At 37.3% G+C, this 25,493-nt stretch overlaps 1 protein-coding gene across 3 annotated transcripts in view; it reads left to right on the top strand.

Moving 5' to 3' along the window:
- RTKN2 (rhotekin 2) overlaps positions 1 to 24,933 on the top strand; it is a 51,891-nt gene extending 26,958 nt beyond the window's left edge. For all 3 annotated transcript variants that reach the window (XM_033004280.2, XM_033004279.2, XM_042788702.1), the window contains exons 4-12: positions 2,130 to 2,183; positions 3,121 to 3,238; positions 4,803 to 5,003; positions 9,766 to 9,860; positions 11,412 to 11,518; positions 12,522 to 12,653; positions 18,953 to 19,118; positions 21,079 to 21,186; positions 22,738 to 24,933. In XM_033004280.2, the coding sequence (XP_032860171.2) occupies positions 2,130 to 2,183; positions 3,121 to 3,238; positions 4,803 to 5,003; positions 9,766 to 9,860; positions 11,412 to 11,518; positions 12,522 to 12,653; positions 18,953 to 19,118; positions 21,079 to 21,186; positions 22,738 to 23,291 (1,535 nt within the window). In that variant the 3' untranslated portion in view covers positions 23,292 to 24,933. The remainder of the gene's footprint in view (positions 1 to 2,129; positions 2,184 to 3,120; positions 3,239 to 4,802; positions 5,004 to 9,765; positions 9,861 to 11,411; positions 11,519 to 12,521; positions 12,654 to 18,952; positions 19,119 to 21,078; positions 21,187 to 22,737) is intronic.
- The last annotated feature ends 560 nt before the right edge of the window (positions 24,934 to 25,493 follow it).

Genomic DNA, 25,493 nt, shown 5'->3' with positions numbered 1-25,493 from the left:
AGTACTGAGGAATGTACTCCTACAGAAAGCAACTGTATGTCAGATACTGTGTGGGGAGTGTATTCCTTATTCCACAGATTTTCACACTTCCATTATTTTTACTTATTTATCCCCCACATGTGTGAATAAATGATGTAATTTATGTTATCAATCAATTACTTTGTCAGAAGACGATACAGTAAATCTTGATCAAAAAGCATAATCATAATTTAATTTTATAAAGGAATCATTGGCTTTAAATCTGATTAATTGCAGTGCTTGAATGTATCCAATTTGAATCCACATGGATTTACAGCTAATGGTAACTGAAATTAAGGTGTGTGAAAATTGATCCTTGTTTTTGATAAATGGCAGCGCTCTCAATCCAAGAATGAATTGAAAACTGATTTACAATATCATGTTAAACTTTTTCAAGCAATTGACTATGTATATCCTGCTGATTTTCTAAGGTGTAAATTTTTCACCTAGCATGATATTCAAAGTGGCATACAGAAGTAATCTTTAATCTAGTACACTAATTGTTAATGAGACCTACTGAGTGCATTAAAATTGTCATTCAGAGTTTGCTATGATTGAAGATGAAAAAAGGCTTTTGTTGTAACTATTTTTACATACTTATGTAAATTTAAGCCCTTTGTCTTTTAGGAAAGAACCATTCTGTGCTTTGTCTCTGACAGAGATAAATATATATACTTTTAAAGTTTGAGAGAGACTTCTATAACCTTTTTAATTAAACTACTTCTGTTTATTTTAAAAAACTCGCTGTTTTTAGAAATGCTTACTATGCAAGTGCATCTTTAGAAGTGAAAGGCAGTTTCAGAACATGGTGATGTATTGATTTTTAGAAAATTGTGGCAGTCTCAAGCTGTATACTGGCAGGTCACTGTTGAAACTTCATTAGTTTTCATGAACACTTAAAAATAGATGAATTTGCAAGTTTCCAAACTGAAATAGCATCTATAATAAGATCTCCCGTAATACAATCAAAATGACTTTAAATCAAAATTTTTAATTTTATGTAATTTCTGAAACAGAGTGGCTACATGCATTTTCACTTAAATCAACAAGTTCTGTGGGTAAGCCCCTGTAGGAATACGGGACAATCTGTTGTCAAATTACCACTACTGTTTTGCATCTTAGCATACTATATGTGGATTTTTCTGTCAGCCTCATATGAAGATCAACACTGGAGTCAGCAATATTCCTTTATAACAATATTGAAGATTTTTATCAAAAGACAGTCGAGCTAGTGCTGTTCACTGCTGCCATCATGTGTCACTGAATATATTGCATAGACTTTTAAACAATACTGTGTTGTACTTATAAATCCAAAATTGGTTTCTTAAAGCCCCCACTGCATCTGTCTTTTAACAAGGGACTAATAAGAAACTTTGAATCTAAACCTGAGTCCTTGAAACTGGAGGAAAATGTCACTCAGTACTGTGTTGGATTGAGTAGATAAATTGGAAAATTTTTGTAAGAAAATACTTTCCTAATATTAAAATGACAGGCATGACTTAAAATTGCCTCTCTACTATGGTTCCGAAGCAGAAGGGTATTTCTGAGTTAAAAAAAAAAAATATTCTAAACTCTTTTTATGCCACCTAAGACAATTCTAACTGAGAATGTGTTTACAAGTGATATGTTCTCTGTGGTTAGCAAAACAAGACTTAAGTGTTTGCAGTGTAAGTATCCCAGTCTTTCCTTTAAAACAGGAAGCTTTTCTTCTTGCAGTCAGATAAGTGGTTTTCAGCACAAGGCAAGCAGAGTTTCGGTTTACATCTATGCATAATAATGGACTCGGAACCTCTGAGTTCTGTGAATACTTCTCAGAACTGTTACACAGTCACTCTGAAATGTTATTTCAAGTACTTTCAAGTGAGATTTAAAATAGTCTTTTCCTAGTGTAATGTCTAAAAGAAAAATGACACTTCCAAGTTGAACTAATCAATGAATTTTCTTTTGACATAGATAAGAAAATTGTAATAACTATGCTGTTCTTTGGGTAGAAGGTCCTGTTACCTCCAGAAGATCAGGAAAAGAAACAAGAAACTTTTTGTAATTTGTTTTGATCACAGATCTACAGTATTGGCTATAACTTAATTTCCCTACTTTTTTTTTCCCTTTAGATATTCGAATACCGTTAATGTGGAAAGGCTCTGATCACTTCAGCAATAAAGAAAGTATGTAAGGTGAAATGAACTACTGTGATAAGCAATTGCTTATGCTTGTAAATTTAAACTGGATGGGGAAGTCCGTACTAATTTCAACCCCTTCTTTGACCTTTCAGTAGGTCTATATTTTACTCCGGTTGTTCTGTAGTTGCTCTTAACTTAAAATTGTTGGTTCTAGCGAGCTGAGTTAGTTCAAAGCCCTGTGGTTCCGTATGTTTAAACCCTAGTCTCTGAAAAGTCCTCCTGAGTAGAAATTCCAGAGGAGGCAACTGAAAAGTGTTGTTATTAAATGACTAGCTGAGAAACTTCTGGTTAAACATGTTGTTCTATGTCTTGTCTGCACTTGAGGGAGTATATTGGAGGCTGTTTCCAGTGAGAAATTTAAATGAAAGTTGTCTGTTGGTGTTGAGTGTATTATTGGATAGTCTTCAAGTACATGCATTTTGCTGTGTCATGGAGATTAACCTTAAATCTGTTCCAGCTGTCACCTGGCATTGATTTCACTTTGATTTTCAATAGGGTCAGAGGGGCTAAGCGTGGCAAAATAGTCTAATCCTATATCGTACTTTCATAAAATGATACAGGCTTTGGTCAAATGTTAGGGTTGTGTTTTTTTTTGTTTTTTTTTTTTTTCTTAAAATCACTTTTATTTTTACTAACATTTCTAAAGTTGTTAGCAAAAACTGTCCCTGATTATCAGGGGAAAAAAAAAAAAATGTTGAGCAGAGGTGGGTCTTTTTTCCCTCTGTGAATGTTGTTCTACCTATACAGCAACTTTGATAGTTCAATTATCATAAAATCGTATGATGAAAATTTATGGTGGGAAGAATTTGAGGGCAATTCCTCAGAGGTCTGAATTACCATTTCTTCTACTTTTGCTTACTGGAAGCATTTAGTATTGTGATGTGCAATATGGCTAATAAAACATTTCTTTGGCTCTCTCCAGAATCACAGCGCTATGCGGTTTTTTGTTTGTTCAGAATGGGAGCTGAGGTTTTTGATACAGAGGTGGCTATTGTGGATAAAGCAATAACAGATATCTGTTTTGAAAATGTAACCATATTGTGAGTATAATTTATTTCTGTTGAATGAAGTATAAATATTGCTGTTTTCTTTTGAAAGTGGATACGATTATGAATAAGATTGGCTGAGGTCCACTTAGTTTTCCTGTGGGCAAATGAATCAGTAGAGGTCCTGTTGATTTCAGTGGATGGTGGATCCCCACCTCTGGAAGGTTGTTTTTTATGTACATAATGATGCTGGTTGTAGATGTACCACTTGAACTGTACTTCTTTTCATTTTTGCCATGCAGAAGCTTTCTTCTTTATATAGAGAGATAAACAAACTTGTACCTCAAGGACAGAATGAAATTAATACTAAAACTGGAAAGCGTTATGAAAGTATAGGCATGAATGTTGCACCCAGTGTTTTAGGTATTATTCTGTACAGCAGGCTACAGTCTTGTTCCACACCGCAAGTTCTGTTACACCTATGTACACATATGAGCATGTGCTATAGCCACAGTCCTTATAATTGGAGAATACTAGACAGGAAATTATTCACTTAGCTTTAAAAGTAATCTGGAAAAGAGTAGAAAGGTGTCCTCATGTACTTTTTTGTTGCTTTAAAATTTTTAAGAGAGTCCTGAGAGGCACTTTTTTTTTTTTTCCCCCTGCTTTATTTTTTATATTAACAATTTAGATTCAGTCTCCTGAGGAAGACTGACTGGAAAGCTAGAACTGCTGAAAACTTTTAAATCCAGATTCTGAAAACCAAGTTGTTGAGAGAGAGTGGATCTTTCAATAATATTTTAAACTCTCTTAAATGCCTCTTCAAGTTAAGAGTGGGGGCAAAGATAGTTTTCAAAGATCTGAGACTGGACCATTATAGTTTTCTGTGAAATACTGCAACAAAAGCAGAAAAGGCACTCTAACTTGCCTTGTATCCTGCAAGATAAAGAAAGACTTTTTATAAAAGCCTTTGGGGCGATTTTGTTATGGGCATGTGTGTAATGACATCATTTGTACTTGGAAGATGGGCTTAGACTTCTGGTTTGATGACTAAGCTTGAGAACAAGAGAATCAGTAAAACTGAAAACAGAGAAAGCACGGGCTGCGGACAGAACAACGCAGCACTAGATAGTTAAGTTATGAATGATGAATTTTGCTGATTGTGAGAGGATTTTTTTCAGTAATGTGAAGGGGATGGGGTGAGACTAAGATGTCTTTAAAACAGTTCAACCTGATTTAGGACCATAGGCATGGATAAGTTTTCAATCATGTGATTTTTGCGTAACAGCAGAGGGCAGATTTAAGTGTGTTTGAATGTCTTGCCTGTGTATTTCCATAACATGGGAGTTTTTTTCAGTTTTTAACATAAACGTTGAATTTCCTGTTTGCAATTGTTTATGGCTTAATTATAACATCCATCTCACGACTTCAACAATAGTTACTGCTGTGTACTCTAGTCTTTAATTCCATATTAATGTATGTCTTCGCCTGAATCTTATGGCATTCCTTCCCTTGATTAGAAATATGTTATTTAATATATATGGCAGCAACAGGGTTCCTTGGCTGCATACTCAGTTTATTAACAAATGCTCTGAAATTTTCTCCTCCCCCTCTTCAGTGATGAAGCAAGACCAGATTTCCAGGTGAAGGTTGAAGTGTATAGTTGCTGTACAGAGGAGTCTTTATATGTAACAAACACTCCTAAGAAACTAGCAAAAAGGCTTAAAACATCCCTCAGCAAAGCTACAGGGAAGAAACTCAAAGCTGCACTGGAAGAAGACAGCACTGAATCCCTTTTGCCCGCTGACCCGGTCATCCAGTAAGCCATATATATTGATAATCTGGTTTTGTCATTTTTAAAATACAAATAAGCCAAATATATTGTAAATTTTTGGAAAATTGCCAAGAAACTGATTATTTCTGTACTTACCCAAGTGAAAAAAAAAATTTACATTTTTAATAGGAAATGAGAAAGTAGGCGTGAATTCTGACCATGTTGCTCGGCCTTGGGGCCTAATCTGATCTTGAAGCACACCAGGAGGCTTTATCTTTCTGCTGCACAGCTAGCTCTAGCTGGTACATCCACTGTTGTTTGCAAACTCTGTAATATTTTTAGTTTGATCTCTGGAGGAAATCAGGCTTGTACAATCAGTCTATCTGTGTCCCTCTGTCTATCTACCTCTCTTTCTTCCTTTCACATTTACTCTTTCCCTCATATTATTTTTGCACCTAGCCAATTTTGCTCGTATTTGACAGACAGGTAGACATGTCTTTAAAGCTACAACTTTTGTGAAATAAGAAAGTATGGTATGTCTACAGGAGAAACCTCTCTTGTACTCTTTCCCCTAATGAAGCTGACCGAACTGTTTGTTGTGCCTGGGGTGCATGCTGTGCACATGGGGGCCGCTCCACTTGCTGGCTTTTCAGTAAAACTCTGGACTCTCAAAGGCACTTTGCAGTTACGGGCTGCTTAACAAGGGTTTTCTTAATTGACTGCAGCACAGACCGTTTTAAAATGACTTACTGTTTTTCAGTGTTCACAGAAATAAGTGCCGTTCCCAGTAATTTACCTGTTTCCTTTTAAAAATTATCTTAAGTCTTTTATGCGTTTTTTAATGAAGCTAACTGCCTACTATTTCCCAAGTACTTTAATTCATTGAGATTTAAGCAGGCCAAGTACCTAAATTGTAAATAATAATAATAATAATATTGATTTTTTTTTTTTTTTCTTTAGAAATTTTTTCAAGGAATTACTTTTTTTTTTTGGCAGCTGAACAGTAAAGAATCAATGCTTAATTTTTGTCAGGTATTGAATGTAGTCCTAGTCTAGCTTCATATATCTATTTGTTAGGGTTTTAAAAGGAAACATTCAAGCGTATTCTGTGTTTCTCAAACCGATATTACTGTATACTGATATGACTGTTTCAGTCAAAAATACACATCCAAGAGATCTTATCAACAGAACAAAGCAAATTTTACCACTAACTTTCCAGTGTGTCCCACCTAATGACAATGTGTCTTTCAATCTGCATCATCTCAGGTGGCTGTGCTTTCCACAAGCTCCAGCTGGAGCTTGACACACTATCATTAGGTACAGTTTGCTTCAGATATAACCACTAGCTTATTTGCTGGCCTTCCTCACTTGAATATAGATTGCCTGTCTTTTAAGAAACAAGTATCAGTAGACAATCTAAACAGCTACCTACTCCCTTGGGTTTTGCTTTTGGTTTCTCAACTGGAATTGTATTTTGCTTTCTTCCATCTTGAAGCTTGTTGTTTCTACTGTAAATAATCATCTCTCAGTGACTGTTACTCTTACACAGAGTTAAACGAACAAAGATGTGTTTAATGGTGACTTTGCGAGGTGATTAAAAAAGATTCTTGGAAATAAATGGGTTATTATAGGCAGAAATAAGTTGTCAATTTTTTTTTTATAGGCTCAGAATTTATATTAGTAAGACCTTGGTATGTAGCCCTTATAAAGGGGAAGAGGTTGCAAGATTACAAGAGATCTTTCAAGTATTCCCAGAGAGTATTACCAGTCCAGCAGGTGAAATTAAACTGCAACAAAAAAGGGAACTTTCTGTATTATATGAACACCTTTTCTCTGTAGATTTCATTTGTACAGGTCTTATTCTTTTCAGAGCACACATGGGTGAACTTCTCCATTTTCCAAAAACTCTGTGATCCTTCTGTGCCAGACTTCTTGGCTTAGAAATCTCCCTGGTTAGTGAGGAAACTGTCAGCTTTGTAACTGCTTGCAAAGGCTTAGTGACAAAGTGCTTTGAATGGTTGTGGTTGCATAGGTTGGTTAACTTCTGTTATACTGATATTCTCTCTACTCTTAATTATCTCTCTTTCCATTTCTATACAGTCTTTTGCCTGCTTTATTTTTCTATTCTAGCTTAAATTTGTTTGTTTTGTTTTGTTTTTTTTCTTTTGACATTTGTCATAGAAGGAAAACGTTTAACACAGTTATACTTTTGAATTCCAGGGTAAGTAGGTTGCTTTTTGGGTAAAATCATTGGAGACACTCCGTAAAGTGCATGTTTATTCACTGGCCTACATATAGACTTGTTATTGCCTTTTATGCATTGTCCTCCACTGGGCTGGAGGCATGGTGTCCTAGGTTTGAATTGGCAAACTCATAGGGATATTTTGCTAAAAGTACATAGTCTAACCTAGTGGTCTCACTTTTACAGTTGGGTTCTTTTTAGTACCTGAAGGTTGTATTTGTTTTTACCTTCTATTATTTAAGATCTGTTTGAAAGGTGAGCATATTAGATTTTTTTTTTTTGACTCACAAATCCTCTGCTCTATATATCTGCATGAGTGAACTAAGACTGGGATTTCTAACATTGGGATTAATATTGAGGAACAGATTCTGAGATCTGAGATGTATTAATTAATATGCATCTATAGAAAGGGTGATATAATTACACCTTCCCACGCCAGTGTCTGTGTGGCAGCTTTGGTGCCTCTGTCTCTTGATCAGCAAACAGATTTAACAACGAACCTTTGCCACAGCATGTTATGAAGTTGAGCTGATTTTTTTTTTTTAAAGTTATTACATGGAAAAATACTATAGATATGCAAAGTACTGAGTGAGATGCAGTAAAAAGATTATTCTTTGTTAGACAAAGAAACTGCCATTTAAGGCAGTTAGCTAATTCTGTGAAATGTAGAGGCAAAACATAGTCAACAATCGCGATTAGTCAGTTAAATTTGAAAAATATGTACAGATAAAACTTTTCTAAATTATATTGCAGTTGGCTGAAAGGAATGACCGTTATATTTTAGAACTAAAATGTTACTGTGAAGCATATTTTAAAAGTGAAGTAGCTATTTTTTTTGGCAAGGTTATTGTGGTAATTAGTCATGCTTTATAAAAAAAGTAACTTTAAAATCAGCACAGAAGTTTTATCTGTGAGAAGAAACTGAACTTTTTGGTACAGTATAAATAGAATGGTGATGTATTGCTCAACTGCATGGCAAAACATAATCAGTGGAGAATCTTTTGTTAGGGAACAGTCTAGCAGGCAATATATACAAATGCTGATGAGATTTTGTTCAGATTGCCCTCTTGAAATGTTTCACAGCAGTGTTTTTTTTCCCAGAATGTTATATTTAATTTTCTCTTTATTCTCTTGAGATAGATGTGTAACAGGCCTCCTTGCTAACAAACTTGCTACTTTTCCTCCTCCTCTTTCATTAGGGTTAGGGCTAGATAGGCATCTGCCTTGTTCCTCTGCAGAGCCAAAGATTTTAAAAGCTTATGTTCCCACTGTGCTATTGGTAGAAATAACATTTGAAAAATACTATGGTAGAAAACTATTTTTTTAGTGATGTTAGTTCAATAGTGTCTTCTCACCTTTTTCACCACTAAGTTATCTTATGCTGTACTAAAAATATTTTAAGGATCTTATGCTAGATCCTGTTAGGGAGAGTAGTTAGTTATTTTAAGGGGTTTGTTTTCTTGTGAACTTTGTTTAAACTGCCATTAGCCAGGTGGAATTCTTACTGCATTACTGGACTGTAAATCTGTTACTTGGTCTGAAGAGTATTTGGGGGAATAGGTTAAACATGTACCAAATTTATACTAGTTTATTCCAGGAATTGCATTCCACGTTCACTGTGCTGAATTGTCAATGTGATTTTTTTTTTTTTCTTTTTTTTTTTTTCCCAGGCAAAATCCAAACCAAAGATATAACATTCTGAAACCTGTAAGCACAATAAGTGAAAGTGCTTTATGCTACAAAACTAATTGTAGCACCTCTGTGCAGATTACTGCATGTGAAGAATCAAGCTATTAGATACTAGTAAAAAATACATATATAAACAACTCTTCTATAAAGTGTATTCTACACAGGCAAAGCAAAAGAGCAGAGCAATGTGGAGGAGCCTTTTAATTTTTAACCTGTATTTTCAGATAAAGTTTATGTCATCAGTTGTTCTATTAACTATATCAATTTTTGAACCTATTACCAAATCTAGTTGATTTAGGCCTAGGACTAAAAGCTGAAAAACTATTAAAAGTTACTTGGTGTCTGACTAGAGAAGAAAGACGCTTTCAGCATCCTCAGGGTGCAGAGAGGTTGGGTAGCATAGCCTTTGGGCCTGAGTTTGGCAGCTGCTGGCTCAGCAGTTGGCGTGAGCCTGGCTCGCGGGCCGTCTGTCTGTGGGCTCGCGGGTCGTCTGTGGGCTCGCGGGTCCCCTGGCTGGCAGGTCCCAGAGAAGTGGCGGTGGGAAGAGCTGCCTGATGGGGCCGGGTGGCGTTGGCCTGGAAGTTGGGGGGTGGGAGGGAACTGGGGGTGTGCACGGGGTGGAGGCAGGAGATAAGGCTGTAGGAAGCAGATGAAGAGGCTGTGGGACAGTGTTGATTTACAAGGAAATCCAGAGATATGGGAGTTCTGTGGGAAGAGGCTGGGAGGTGGCAGCCTGTGGTCACTGACGTGCTGCCTTGCACCTTAGCGTTCCCTGGTACCCAAATGTGTTCTCAGGCATGTCTAGACTCCCTTTAATTACTGCCTGAGCAACATGAAACAGAAGTGTCTTGAACGTGCCTTTTCTTTCACATTTAGTGGAGCAAAGTACAGTTTGCTGGCATATACCACTTTGGGGCTGGAGAGTGCTGAGGACAATTTCAGGACCCACAACCTTACCATTACAGGAAATGGTAAGTACATATGGTACCAATTTAAGGAAATAAAAAACCAGTAACATTTTGCATTTTTCTCTCTTGTAAACTAAAGAGCTTAAAGAGATTATTTTTCTTGATACTTAATATAGAACAACTTTAATAAAATATTTAACAGCTCTAAAATAGGCATCTGTACACAGCTGAATAAACTCTACGTTGAGTAAAATTTCAAGTCCAGATGAAAATTTAGTTCTTTGGGGAGTTTCTTCTGTCAGTTGCATCTCGGTCTTATGCGAGTTGTAGCTATACACACATTATTTCCCCTTCCTCACAACCACGGAAGGGTATCAGAATGAAGAACAGCTTTTTCCTCTCTAGTCATAAGGAAAGTAGAAGAATAGCTTTAGTTGAGCTAGGTTGTTTCAGGCCCAGATTTAACACGGGACATAAGCATGTGTGCTTGCAATTTGTGTTGGTCGCCGTACCTCAGCTCTGGGACAGCACAAGCTGGCAGCAGTCAACCTGGATGCGAACACAACACAGGGCCTATGATTACACGGCAACTGGAGGTAATGTTCTAAGTAGCAGGAGCCCAGGTTTTGATTCGTCGTCCGTTATTTTCTGAAAGGATGGCCCCTCCCATAAGCCACCCTCTAATAGTTAACTTAAGGCATGGGACTTTCACTGAATTTCACTGTAGCTTCTGGGAACTTATCTTTTACTTGGGTAAACTTGACCTCAAAGAGAATTTCATTCTTTACACTTCATAAATTCCGAATAAGTACAGATTTGAAGATTATGGGGCATTTGTTTCTTGAAGGGTTGGATGAATAATTCTGAGTCTCTTTGATATTTGTAAGCCTTTCTTTATTAGTACTTTATACTTTCTCCTTCAAATTCCTTTTTCTGTCATTAATTTACATAATTTAGTCTGGTGAGAAGTGACATACCCGGATATTTTGGTTCATTACAAGCGTTTCTAAAACATGACCAAAGACAGAGTCACGTCAATGGAAAGTTGTATTACCTGCTTCTAATTACAGAAGAGAGAGCCCATTATATAGCAGAGCTGAGCTAGGGGGGATATTGCAATTCATTTGAAACTCCTTGGAATCCTAAATGCTCCTAGTGCTGAAGACAGAAGTAGATGTGAATTCTGAGCCTTAGTAAAACAATCTGAAGCCAAGTGCTCATGTGTAAATGTTGCTGTGCACCACGATGGGATGGGCTCAGGGATCCTACTTAGAAGAGATGGCTACTGTACTTATCTTTCAAAATGTTTCTAGCTGTGAAATGAGATTGAGCTATACTTTATGTAAAAAAACCTTATTCTTGCACAGCAATAGCTCCATTTTTACTTGAAATTCTTTTGGATTTTTTTTTTTTAATTAAAAAAAACTTACTGAAGACTAAAAATCAGTTTTAATCTAATCCTACAGGATAAAATCTCTTTCTTTAAATATAAAAAATGCTTATTTACATTTATGATCTTAATATAGAAATGGATGTAGAAAGCTAAACTATGTATTTAGGTCAAATGTGTGGAACTAAGTGTTTGTCTTTTTTTTGCCTTGTCTTTTCCCCCAGAGGAATCTTCTTTTTGGCTCCCTCTCTATGGAAACATGTGTTGCCGTTTAGTTGCTCAGCCTTCCTGCATGGCGAGGGATGTGATGGAAGGATTTCTTAATCAGCAGGTAGGAAGACCTTGCTTGTGTTTACATCCTCTTCTGTTAATAGCTGTCACTAGGAGTCAATTGTTAAAATGTTTGCTTTTACCTGAAGTGGTTCCATGAGAACTGTTATTTTTCACCTGTTCTACCTAGAACAAGGGAAAAATTTATCTCACAGCTGCATTTACAAACGGTATCTTCAGTGCCTAAGCACGAAGAAGTAAATGTTTCCTTGGTGTGTTTATCAATAAAATTATTTAGGCTGTTACATAAAGACCAAATATAATTGTTGTTTCAGAATTGGTTTAGGCTGGTACTTGCTGGCAGCAATCCTAATAATCCAGTGGCTCTCATCCTTGTACATACCCCTCATTGTGCTGGCCCAAGAGTTCATATCGCAGCATGGTGAATCTGGCTGCTGATGTGAGCCATATTTAAATTCATCCCTTCAAAAACAGTTCTTCTTACTTCTCTATTTTGGCTCATTGCACAACTAGCCAAAACAGAAGGTGGTAGCAGAGGGACAGAGGGGCTTGGGTCATTAGCTTTAAACTGGTTATGAAACTATAAATGCATTTATGAAAGCTGTTCAGAAAATTAATTTGCGAAAGTGGAAATTCTAGACGAATGTCTTTGCTTGACATTTGTGGAATGTGGTGTGTATTTCCAAAGTGAGATACTCTTTTTATTTCTCTTATGTAATTACTGTAGCTAATAAAGGTGGTTTCCTTCTTACAGAAGACATCAGTTCTAGACTTCATTCTGCGTGAATCCACAGATTCTGTATCACTAGTGTCACATGACAGTAAATCTGCGAAAACTGTAAAACACCAAAGGACATTTAAAGCATTGCTAACATTTGAAAAGTCAGTGATTCTGAAATGTTCTGCAACAGAAAGTCTTTGTTTCAGGAAAGAGTTCAGTGTGGCTAAGTTTTGATCACATAGGACTGATCTGTGTATACTTTGTAATATGCTCTTAATCTATAGTTTATGTTTGGCAATTTCTGACTGTTTCTTCCCTTTAGCAAACGATAGGAAGCCTGACTAGCTGGAGGAGGTTGTATTGCGTACTAAGAGGTGGCAAGCTCTTTTGTTATTACTCACCAGAAGAAATTGAGGCTAAATTGGAGCCAGCATTGACAGTTCCCATCCACAAGGTACAATTGGCTGTATGGGTTTGTTTTGGTTTGGAGTTTTTGTTTATTTTGGGGGGTGGTTGTTTTTGTTTAAAGACATACCTATGGTCATTTGGGCTCTAAGCTGCTGGTATGCGAAATGCTTTATAGGTAGCATGTGGGTGGGATATGCTTCAGTGAAATTTGCAGTCCCTGAATTTTTTAGCAAGGACATTAAATTTCTTAGCTGTGGACATAAGTTCCTTCTATTGCATTAAACTGGTTAACATAGAGGTAAAAAGGAGGATGCTTTTCTTTAGGAAAAGTGGTAAGTTGTTATATGACAGTTCCATAAGACAGCCCTTGGAAATGTCTTGCTTACAGTCCCTTAGCAATGCTCCGGTAGAGTTTTGTCCTTAGCAAGGTAGAATTTTAACAAAAGCTTTTTTGTTGTTGTGTGTTACTTGGCCACAGTCTTAATTAGAAGGAGAGCTGGAAAGTTTTTCAAAATATTTCACTGCCTTAAAATAAGCTGCTTTTCTTAATACTGGTTTTGTGCAGGGCACAATAACTTTGGAAGTTCTGTTCTCTAGGTTCATATTACTGCTGCTTTTGATACCCTGATTGGAAAGGCTGAGTAAAACTTAAAGAGAAAATGTTACTTACTACTTGGCTGAAGAAACATTAAGTATTTCATCTGAAGTAAAATTTAAGTGTTCAGCGTAGGAATGTTATTGGAAGGACCTTCTAGAATGGCAAGTGTTAGAGTGAACAAATGCTTTCAAAAACCGGTTTTGGTGCAGTCATCAAGGGTTAATATCACATAAGGATGAACGGAGGAATTTAATGTTATTTGCAGTTGATGTAGCTGGATTCGTCTCATATAAGTAGACAGTCACATTTGGAAACTGTGCTAAGCACAGGTCGATCTGGATTCGGCTGCTGTACTACTGTGAACGCGTGATGCCAACCCTAATTCTGAAGGAAGCATTCCTCCCGTCCAGTCGCTTGTTCAGCCTGCTGTGCTGCTTTGTGCAGGGCAGCTGGCCGATGAATTGGACAAGGGAACTGATGTGGATTAAAATTAGCTCGTTTGGGGGGCAGGAGGAAGGTTCGCTTCAACAGTGGTTCCCTTAATAAATTCTCTCACCCAGTTCACTCCATGGCTACACAAATGCTTGTGTGGTACAAGAAAGAGGCTAGGCTATGATCGGGAACGCATAGGGACATAGAGTAATAAAGAACTGCTTCTTACAACAGCAAGATCGGCTTTTGGTGGCTTTAAAGCTTCTGGAAAATATGACTGCATTCTCACCTAGAGTGAGACTTGTATATAAACCAAACATTTAAACTAGGCTGTTTGTGTTAGGATTTCTTTTTAACTATGCTAAGATTTAAGTTGATTCCTTAATTAAAAACAACTTTCTGCTAGTGCCATATCTTTTATCAAAACCATTTTTTTCTTCTAATTGTTCATGCATTTACATTAAATATTTGGACTGTGATTTAAATTTTAAGAAGGCTTGCTTGCTTACCCTTTCAGTCACTTTTAATTGTACTAGTCAGCATTTGCCATAATTCTGTTTTCCAGCTGTTCACAGTATCAGTTAAGAAATGGTAAACTTTAGTAAATTATAGAATGGCTAAATCCATATTCTAAAATGTGATGGTAATATTTAAAAAAATTATCTATCGGGCTACCTCATATCTTTCCTTGGAGGTCTCTGTGTTTTGATCTGTATCCTAGTTTTGCTTTTCCTTTTAAAATAACCACATTCTAGTAAGGGATTTTGCTCTTTCAAGATACCAAAACACTTAGAACCTAAAACCCAGCTTAATAAGCCTTTGCTGGGAGACTGTCCCGTACATTTGCAGAGTACCCTTAAAGCTAACATGGAGAAGGTATATAAATCATGTTTCTTATACCATTTTACAAAAATGTCAGACTGCTGGAGAATATGACTGTGAATTCTTCAATTTAAATTAAAACCAGAAAAAAGTTGCTATTTAAAACGTATTTGGATACTTTACTGCTTAAACAGTTTCTCTTGAAAATAACTTAATGTCTGCAGATATTTTTTTGATTTCTTTGTTGAGAAATTTCTTTTACGGATTAAGTGAAAGCAAACTAATCATATGGGCTTGTCTGCTACATGTTGTTATAGAAACAGCAATTTCAAAATGAAAGTTGAGATTGAACATCAGCTCTAGACGTTCTAACTAAAATCTCTTCTGGTTGCATATGTGGCATTTTCATTTGCAATGTGAAGCTGATCCTTTACATGTAATTGAAAGATACTTTCTGAAAAGTAATGAAATCATCTGGATTTATGAGAAACTCTCTGGAAAATATTCACACTGATAGCCTTATTTCCCATTCCCTTTGAATCGAGACTTGAAGAAGCCATTAAGACCAGCAAAGTCATTACTTCAACTTCAGATGACTTCACTGCTACTGCTGTTGAGCAAGAATGGTTCTGCAGTTTCTATTATGCAAGTGCTACTATTATTGTTCCAGCTAAATGTGATTATAACATATTATATTGCACAACTAAGTAGGAAAAGAGAAATGATATTTTCTGTAGCAAAGAAAATTTGCTGAAATCCAATTTGAACAAGAAATATTCCTTATGAGCCGGTTCCTGAAATTTTTTCAAGCTTTCTTTAGTTTGAAATTATTAATAAAGGCCTTGCCTATACCTGATAGCTCAGCACATTGGTGCATGTGCCAGCAGTTGCCGTTAGTTGCTCAGTATTTGGAATACACATTCTATTGTGTTCTGGTCATAGATTATAGGGCTCTTTTTGTGCCAGGTATGCCTGAAGCTTGAGGAATTCTGGGACGCCACTTCGAATTAATGTAGGCCCATTATTTTCTTTCTGGCACACTTTGCCAGTGCAATCTTTGCTCTGGTATCACACAGTGCAGCCGGCCCAGAGCTATCTCCGTGTTCGTGCTAATCGTTGAGGTGAGCAGGATGAAGAACAGCAAAGTGTTTGCAGCCATGGGCTCATGGTTGCTTAACAGTGTAGCAGAAGTGAAAGGACAAAATCAAGCTGGCACTTCTGCAGACTGTTACCTTCTTCTTGGAACGTCATCCTGGGCTAGATGAGGTAGAGGAATTCATTAGAAAATGTACCAGTGTCTGCAGCAGCATAATTTCAAGGGAATCATGCGGTATTTCTGGGAAACCAGGGATTTCACCCTTGGACTGGAGCAGGAGGATATTGATATGAGGTTTTGACCGTGTAAACGTTTAGGGAGCCAGCAATACGAGCAATATTCTCTGTGTGTGTCAGGGAACTCCAGCAGTGGTGAAAAAAGAGGAGCTGTGAAAACTTCTATGTTCTCTGTAGTAAAGACTTTGTCCCACTGCTTGGTTTAGACAAGCCTTCATACTTGTGAAAATATTTTGGAAAAGCACAGACTAAGTGCCTCCAAATGTCTGGTATCTCACATAGCATCGCTCAATTTAGTCCTGCAGTTGCTTGAAAGAGATTGTGGATGCGGGCAGGGAAAGCAGATATAATACCCAAATCCCACACGGTTGACCTTATAACACACATGCTCAGATTGAGTGGTTTGGAAACTGTGCTTTATGGTTCCCTGGTGTTCCGCAGAATGCTGGCTGGTCATATAATGCCATCTCCTTCTCCTGGTTTTTAGCTGCAGCGTTGCACTGAAGCTAGCTAAAATGACACAGAAATCCTAATATTGCTTTTCCATATAATACTTACCATCCAAGTGGCCACAAGGATGTTAAATTAATACAACTTCACAAAACAATGAAGATGAAAGGAGAAAATACTTGTAGCTGATCTGGTGAATTTGCTCTTATGCATTAATGTATTTGAAAGCCATAATTTTAAATTTAATCATATTCTCCTGCCTGCCTAAAACAGACCCCATGCAAGTTATTAACATTACAGCAGAAACCAACACATGAAGAGATTATATTTTGTTTCCAGTTGTTGTGTTGTAATTTCTTGGTTTATTTTTTGGTACTAAAAACATGAAAGAAGTTTGTTATATGTGATTTGGCTTGTTTAACACAAGGTAGATACACAGAAATGGATCTTAGGTTATTCAATATTTTTCTCAAGAATTATAATTTGTTTTGATGTCTTAAAATGATCTGTATAATCAGTGCCCCTCAGTGTGCCAGGATTGGCTTAGCAGGAAAGTGTTGCACCTCAGCAATAAAAAACTTTGTTCTCTCCTTTTTTTTTTTTTTCTTTTTTTTTCTTCCTTTATTGTTTCTATTTTCTTTTAGACTTAAAAGATGAGCTTTTCAGAGAGGTAATATTAGGCAAAGAGATTTTTTTATTTGAGGAGAAAAATATAGAGGAAAGTTTGTATTTGTATTCCATTAAAAAAAAAAATATCATTTTCCCATTTAGTCTTTCCTCACCTTCAAAAAATTAATCTTGCATATAAGATGTAAAACTGGCTTCAGCTTCCCCAGAAGAGTCGTCTGAGTTCAAGATTCAGTTCAGTTTTTCCTATTCTGATCCACTGATTGTTCTGGTCTTTACCATAACTGTAGCAGAGTTGAGTCAGTTGTCTATAAGACTGTGAAAAATTGAGCATTATTATAACATGATACCTTAAGACACATTTTTTATCCTTGCTTTGTTTTTTTTTGTGTTTTGTTTGGTGCTGGGCTTTTTTTTTTTTTTTTTTTTTCCCGTTGTTGTTGTTGTTAAGTGGAACTGGGCATGTAGCATAGTTCACCCAAGCTTGGTAAATTCATCAGCCCATTACCGTAACGGCATCTTGTATCCCTCCTTTAAATATTCAAGCATCAGATATAGATCGTTGCTTGAGGATTTGTCTCCTTTGAATAATACCATAGTTGTGGGATAAAACCTGCAGCAAACATCATTAAATAAACTTGTGTGTATGGTATGCTTGAAGTTCTTACCTGTCAAATGTTAATCTATTTGATTTAATTTTTTTGCTGGTATCTATGGTTACCTGAGTTAATGGGATATAGAGCACTTATGGATGAATTACTTCATCTCCTATTTTTAGACAGAAGAATTTAAATGAGCATATCCATCAGATATGCTACAAGCAGCTGTTGGTATTTCAAATGGTTACTTCAGTAATGCATTTAAAATCTGGGGAACGTTCTGTGGAATAATTTTTGTTTTTCTGAGTATCAGAACTAGGCTTATCCCCATGGGATCCCATGTGTAAATTTAATTTCTGTAGGTGTGTGTTTGACATCTTTAGCAGATGTTTGACATTTGGTTGAATCGTGTAAAAAGGAACGTGGTTGGTCTGTCCCCACCGTCTTTTGAGGAATGCCCCGAGGCCACCTCTGTGGTCAAGATTCACCGTCCACCCAGGCGGGAGACGTTCGAGCACAGCCCTGGCTGTGGTGGCTGCCTTCCTTCAAAACGCGGGGGGACACCCCGGTGCGAGGGGCACCCCGGTGCGGCAGGAGGGCCCTGCCCGGCTCCTGTCGGCTGCCGCCCGGCTTCCTGGTGCCGAGCCTCATCGTCCCGCCAGGACTTGGGGTTGTGCTGCTCTCCTGGGTTCGCCAAAAATCCCTTCAGGAGCAGTGCTGTGGTAGGCTGTTGCTTGTTCAGCCAGGTTGAATCGTGTATGCAAAGACATTCCCGTATGGATATTTTTAATTGTTTCTGTGTAGCTTTCCCTAATTGAGGCAAAACTAAAACGTCTATTTTGAAGTGACAAAAAGGATTTTTTTTTATATTAGAACAAAATGTTTTTTCATGCTGGATATTTGTTCTACGAGAACGGCATGGGTTAGTGCTACAAATGCTCCTTTAAATTTGGACTAGATAAGTTTCCTTTAACTGTAGTATTAGCCCCGAATGTCCTGATTAACTAAGATGAAATAAAATAGATACAACTTTAGAATAGATTACATAAACAATGCCCACAGAAGTACATTAGGAGACAAACAGTAGCTGTAACGATGTGGTTGTCCAGAGGAAAGGCCCTGCTTGCTGTTTTTTTAGATTATTCACTAAACTACCGTGGAGAAGAACGAGCCGCGTGAGATGAGCTGGCGAAGGCAGAGAGAGGGGAAACACAGAATGCACATTCTGTAATTCAGAACTAAACTGCAATAATTGTGCTCCATTCCCTTATTTTTTGTATTTTATACCATTTTAATAGTTTTATGAGAAAATATTTTTATGAGCAGCTCTTGACATTAGTTCACTTTTTTTTTTTCTTTATTAATTGGAAATTAATCTGGATTAGATAAAAAGAGATGATATTTCCCTTACACTGTCATTGGCCATAAGGTGAAACTGATGTGGAGCTGAAGCAATAACTCATGACCACAGTTTGCTGTTCCTAGGAAACGAGAATTCGAGCTGTGGATAAGGACTCCAAGAGAAGAACTAGTAACTTCTCTGTTATCAACCCTGTGTCTGGAGAGGCTGTGACGCAACTTTTTGCTACTGACAGTAGGGACGAACTTCATAAGTGGATGGAGGCTTTCTGGCAGCACTTTTATGATCTGAGTAAGTAAGCAGACAGTGCTGGCAGCGTGCCCTCCGAGTGGGGTGTTATGTAACATCAAAGGGATCTTTGAACAATTTGAATTGGAATTGCCTCATAAGCCTTTGTTTGCAACGATGGGAAGAAAAACGTTCTTTGGGATAATATTAGGTGGTGGTCTAAGCTGTTGGAAAGCAAATATTTGGCTAAACCAAAGTCCACGTCTTCAGTCTGGGTTTTTGCAGGAAACCAAAAGCAGAATATGTCCATCAATCTCAAAAGAACTTGGTCTCTTTTAGCAGTGTTCTAGATATTTTTTTTAAGGACTGCTAAATTCTCACCACCTCTTCCTCTACTGTAGCAGGAAGAGCCCACCTCTGCCTGGGCATCCTACCAGTGGTGTGTTGGTTTGGTGAGATTCTGCACATATAAAACCCTTGGGTGTGGAAACGTTAGTGGGAAGTGGTGGGGATGCTGGATTCATTTGGGGCCGTGGCTAGGGTGCAGACTCTGCCAACTCTTGTAAGTAGGCACATGTATATGGGATTTCTTTGCTCAATAGTATTTTGGATGAATAAAATTGTAATTTATTGCAATAGGCATTACATGATTCTGTTGGTAATTCCAAGGTTTTGGTACCCCTTATTACATGGGAATATGCTCACCTAGGCACGCTCCAGTCCAGTTATGCAAATACACACTGCTTACTTGAACCTGGTAAATGCTGCACCTGAGGCTTGGGAACAGATGATACAAATGAGATGATGAATTGATACCCTGATCTTTTGGCTAACCTGGAACAACGCTGTTCTTACATAAGAGAAAAAAATTCATTTATTAGTGTAAAACAGTGAAACTGTATTGAAGTAGTATACTGTGTTGCTTGATTAACACCATATATTTATTATAAGAACTATAGAGATTAATTTGTCTTTGTTTTTTTCCTCTGCTTTAGTAGTTTGACCCACAGGTTTATTAGGAGTAGTACAAAGCTGTCAGTTATTATGCTGTCATTGACAAGGTATAGTTGGTTTCCGATAGTCATTTTTATCAGGTCAGAAAACAGAACCAGGTCAATTAACGAAATATCAGACTTTAGTCAGAGACCACACCAATAAAAATCAGTGAATTAAGGTTGTGGAAACTCACCATTGTAGTTCATATTTCTAGTCCTTTCTAGCTCTGATTTACAATGAGAAAAGGCTCTATCAATTAAAGAAACATACCAAGCAAAAACTAGGGCATCCTCTTTAAATTAGCGCAGAGTGGGGTAAAAGAACTACTTCTTATTCATTATAGATAGAATACCGATGGATTTTTTGAGACATTTTCCTTAGGTTCAGAAAAAATGGGTCACTTGGCATTTAAATGCCTTTTTTCTTCCCTGGTTCTAAAATTCTCTTAAAATTAATGTGCTCAGAAAACTTGGAATGATTGGTATGAACAAAGTAATTTTACTGTGTCTTGTTTTCCTTAAGGTCAAAATCTATTAATAGAAAAAGAGGTTTCCTTGTCTGCTAACGGATAAAAGGCAAGTTATCCTCTATTAAAGACAGAACATTACTATAACATTGTAACGTAGTTGTATAACATCCAGTTTGCAGTATATTGCAGGTTGTCCCCAATAGCTTGGTGAAGCTTCCCTAACCTTAATTTATTACTTTTTTCAGGTGTTTTATTTTTTCTGGGTTTGGGGATTTGAAGGCAAATTATGATATTTAACCTGCATAGGATAACTGTACTACTGGAATGCTTAAATTAAAGGTATGACCTTTATTTTATGGTCACCTTACGACCTTTGTGCTAAGAGAATGAGTACAGAGTGGAAAATACAAATGCATCCTGAGCACTCCTGCTAAACACAAGTAAATGCTTACTGTTTAGCATTGCTTTGGAGATAGTCTCCTAACACAACCTAATAACTTCAATTATTTTCAAGCTGAAGTGTTTAAGTTCCAGTCATTGTTCTCTTTTCTCTCTCAGGCCAGTGGAAACATTGCTGTGAAGAATTTATGAAAATTGAGATTATGTCACCACGGAAACCACCTTTGTTCTTGACAAAAGAAGCGACCTCCGTCTACCATGATATGAGTAAGTGGGATTTGTCTTTTCAAGTTGCAGGGTAACAGAAACAACATTGTATTCAGATGGCTTCTGGTGTTGATGTTGAAACACTGAGTTTTTCAAGGACAATTCAGACAATGAAAGAGCAACATAATTGCATACCAAGGAGTTCATATTAAATCTGAATTTGTAATAGCACAAATAATGAATACATTTTTATACCTTGAGCCAAAAAATCTGCAATCTGAACTCTAACTAGGGAGCCCTGAACACGTTCAAAAAAGCTGTCACTAGAAATAAACGCTCTTCGTAAGAGTGGTGTAAAGCTCAGGAAATGTAAAGGTAAAATAGTCCAGTCTGCAAACCAATAATGTCTTTAACTAGTTGCATGAAATTAATTTGCTGTTCTTAAAGCTATTTAAAGGCTTACCTAACATAACTTACCTAATTGTTTGGTCTTTGGTAATGGTGTCGAAAAATACGCTTGGAAAATCTAGCTAGCATGTATTTGAGACTTGTATTTTTACAGAGCAAAATGGTATGCAGCAGGATTATTTTAATAGTTTCATTACAGAAATAATATTTACAGACTAGAAAAAGTAGGTCACTTTGTTTTAATGGATCCGATGCAGTATTGGCTGAGAAACACTGTACAACTATAAATGCCTGACTGCTTGCTGCTTGAGATTGGAACTGTGAAGGTGCTCAAAATGCCATGCGGGTCATTGAGTTACCGTGCATCAGAGCACTGAACAGTCAAGAGAGTCCTATCTAAGCTATGAAGGCAGAGCAGAAAAGCAGTAAATCAACTATATAGAAGTTTTATGAAGGTAACAAGGTAGCATAATTCTACTGATATTCGGGTATATCAGTGAGGAGCAGAACACAAACTCTGTTTCACTCCTAATATACCAGGGTTTTTTCCCTGCTTATTTATAGTAAAACCCTGTGGTTTGTTTTTTTTTTTTTTTTTTTACCATAGGTAAAACCCTGTGTTTAAAAATGTGATGAAAATCATTAACGTGTGGCATGCAATAGAAAAGATATTACTGCTGTTTGAGGCTAGTATTACTGCAGTATACGTAGAAGACTCAATATGAGGGATAAGAAATGGGGCAAGACGGTCTTAAAGCACATAAAGAAAAATGATATATGTAAAGATGTCCCATTTTCTGCAGGCTGGAAGCACAAGAATATTTAGTCATAGACTTTCATGGGCCTTCTGTGAAACGAAAATTTCAAAGCACTATACAACAAAATATGTTTAATATCAAGTACATATAGGTTTCCTAGTAGTACATTATTTTTTCTACTTCTACTTGGAAAGAAATGTCAATGCCTACCCCATTCCTCAATCCAGCTGTCATGAAAACAATTCCTTCCTGTCACCTCAGTTCTCTTTGGAAGCATACGTAATCTTTTCCATTTCATCCATTAATACTCTTAATAGTAGTCCAGACTTTTTATGAGACATAGTTAATATGGTTTTGTATTCTGAATAGTAATAACGAAATAGGTAGCAGTAAAGTCATCGGTAATGTTTTAATCCGAGTTAATTGCTGTCCCTTCAAATTACAGGCATTGATTCTCCAGTGAAACATGAGGGCTTAGCTGATATCATACAAAGAAAAATTGAAGAGAGTGATGGTGAGTTCCTGCTTGGCCAGCAAAAAGAGTCTGCATCTTCCTTATGGGCTCCTCTCTTTGACGGATCTCATGAGATGGTTGTTCAGAAAAACATGCATCTGGGCCCAAAAAGAGATATTACAAGTCCTAATGATAACAGAGGAAAGAAAAGAAGAGCTCCACCTCCACCCTCCGATAAGTCACCGTACAGTGCAAAAGCACACGTAAACACAGAGCAATTGGGCAAGGAAAACCGGGAGAAGTCTGATCACGCGTCTGCTAGTAGTTCTTCCTTTGATTCAGAGTTACCTATGAAAATGCAGCAGTTGCAGACACCCATTGCTGCTCCTCGCAAAATTGGTTCTTGTAGAAAAACCAGTTTAGCTGGTCATGGGAATCCCATTTCGTTGGTTAACAAGACCGAGTCTGAAACCAAAGCGGTGCCAACCCCTAGACAGAAATGCATCACAGAAATGCTAGACCCTAGAACATGGGTGCAGCCATAGACATCATAATTATCTTAGAAGAGTCCCTGGAATTTTAAGTTTCTCAGCCTTCTATAACTCTTGAGTAAAAATAGATTTTAGCGTACAACTTGTAAGTATTGAGTCTGCAGGTTTTTTCTTTTAGCCAGGGCATTACTACTAGCTGCGGTCTCAGCTGTACTCCTTACTGCCAACACCTAAATAACTGCAGTAGTAACAGGGGCAGTTGCCTCTATCTGAAATAATAGTGCTACTTCTGAAGAGAGTGGCTCAGTGCGTTCCCCTCGAAAAGCCGGCAATGTTCAGGGTAACTCCATGTCCCTGCAGCAGGGATGTTGCCACTGCCTTCTGCCAGTCCCCCAGCTGAGCCCGTCTGCAGCTCTTAGACTAGTTCAAGGGGGAATTTCACACAGATCGTGCAAAGCTGACTTTGTGGGGCTCCATGCTTGGCTTCACCTAAAATATTCTTCTCCCCCTCACTGTTTGGGAACCACGGCTTGTAAGACAGTGTACTAGCAAAAATTACTGTGCTCTTCTGAATGGCTCTGTAACTATAAATTTTGGAAGCAGTTCTATCAATTTAGTGTGGGATCTCCTAAGTTCTTGCTGGTGCATGCGCTGTCCAAATGGACCGGGTTTTTCTGTGTATGAGCAAGGATGTTGATCTATCACTGCTGCTGATTTTGGACTAACACGAACGTGTAAGAGCAGTACTGTGTATGAATGCCTATGCGGGATTTCATTTGCATGGTTGTCTTTTCTAGTGAATGGGGCTCTGTAGCATTGCTTCTCCTTTGTGGAGCCTCTCAGCGGTTCCTGGTGGGTAGCTGGTTGGTAAGCATGGCAGTGTTACTGGTAAATAGGGGTTTTTCCACCACTTGTTCTTTCTGAGAGAGCAGAGAATAAGTACTTGAGGTGAAAATATTGAACTTTGATATTCTTCCATCAGACTGTTTGCCATTTTTGTAGGAAGCGTGGATTATTAGGGTTCCTGTGGCACCTGCAAAACATACATTGCATACAGAAAAGATCCTGTTCTCCTGGATCCACAGCTTAAATATCCAACCTTTCCTTGGTTGGTGCATTTATCTCAGACACTGGAACTTATCCAAGAGCAAAGATCTGCTTGCAGATCTCCCTCCAGAGCCTTGGTATTCAGACCTGTGTTGGAAGAGTCATATCAGCAACGGTATACATACAGTTCACTAATTTTTTTTTTTTTTTTTTTTTCTCCCTAAAGTGCAGATGGCTTTAGGAGCTTTACCATTTCTCCATAAGATATTGTGTGCATGGTTGGTTGGTTTGGTTTTATCTATTTTTTTTGTCTTCTGCTAAGCTCTTGGCTGTGCAGCTGTAAAGGTATCTGCTGAATTCCCTCAGTAGTTCATTGGCTATTTGGGATGGGGCTTGAGAGGCAGGTTTCATTTACAAATCCTTTCGTAGGATTAGAGGCTTTGTTTCTAGAATGTCCTTGTTCATTCTTCGTTTAATCACATTCCATTTTCCCTGTGAAACAACCATAATCATTCTTACAATAAATCATGCTGTTACTTAAGTGGATGGTTTGTGAATGGTTTATAAATAGGAACAGAAAAACTGAAGAATAACTACATGATTATGTAAATCAGACACAGTTGACTAAGTGGACTGTGCAACTGAAAAAGAAATAGGAAAAATAAACAGGGGGGGGAAAAAAAGGCGTATTTTTCCAAAATGCAGCTGCAGTTTATTTAGCTTTAAATCTAGTCTTAAATGTTACTGTGCTCTGGGAAGAAAAAGAAAGAATACCTTTTCCTTGGTAACCCCCTTCCATTTAGTTGTTATATTTCAAAATAAATCTTATAAATATATAAGTCAAGAAGGCACCATAATGAGGATTTATTTTTAAATTCAACAGGCCATTGAATTTCAACGAGCAGTTTCTCTATTAAATTCAGTGGCTTTGTTTTGAACTGAACATACATATTTTAGGAAGGCATTTAATATTAATTTAGAGTCTTCAAGTGATGAGAATTCACTCATACCTCCTGTTGCAATAGTTAATTACCCTAGGTACATTTTTCGCTTGATTTTCTATTTGCATTTTTAGCTCCACCTTAAGTTATTTTGGTCTTTTGTGCATTTGATTGCTTATATTGATCTCTGTAGTATCAGCTTTTCTAATTGCTTGTGTGTAGTTATAAATCATGATTATGTCCCTTTTAACCTTTTCTCTGATGAGAT

This window comes from Tyto alba, unplaced genomic scaffold, assembly GCF_018691265.1.
Source record: "Tyto alba isolate M040663 unplaced genomic scaffold, T.alba_DEE_v4.0 Super-Scaffold_1, whole genome shotgun sequence".
In the NCBI taxonomy this organism is placed as follows: domain Eukaryota; kingdom Metazoa; phylum Chordata; class Aves; order Strigiformes; family Tytonidae; genus Tyto; species Tyto alba.
The sequence above is the reverse complement of the archived record's forward strand: the minus strand, read 5'-3'. Positions and strand labels throughout refer to the sequence as shown.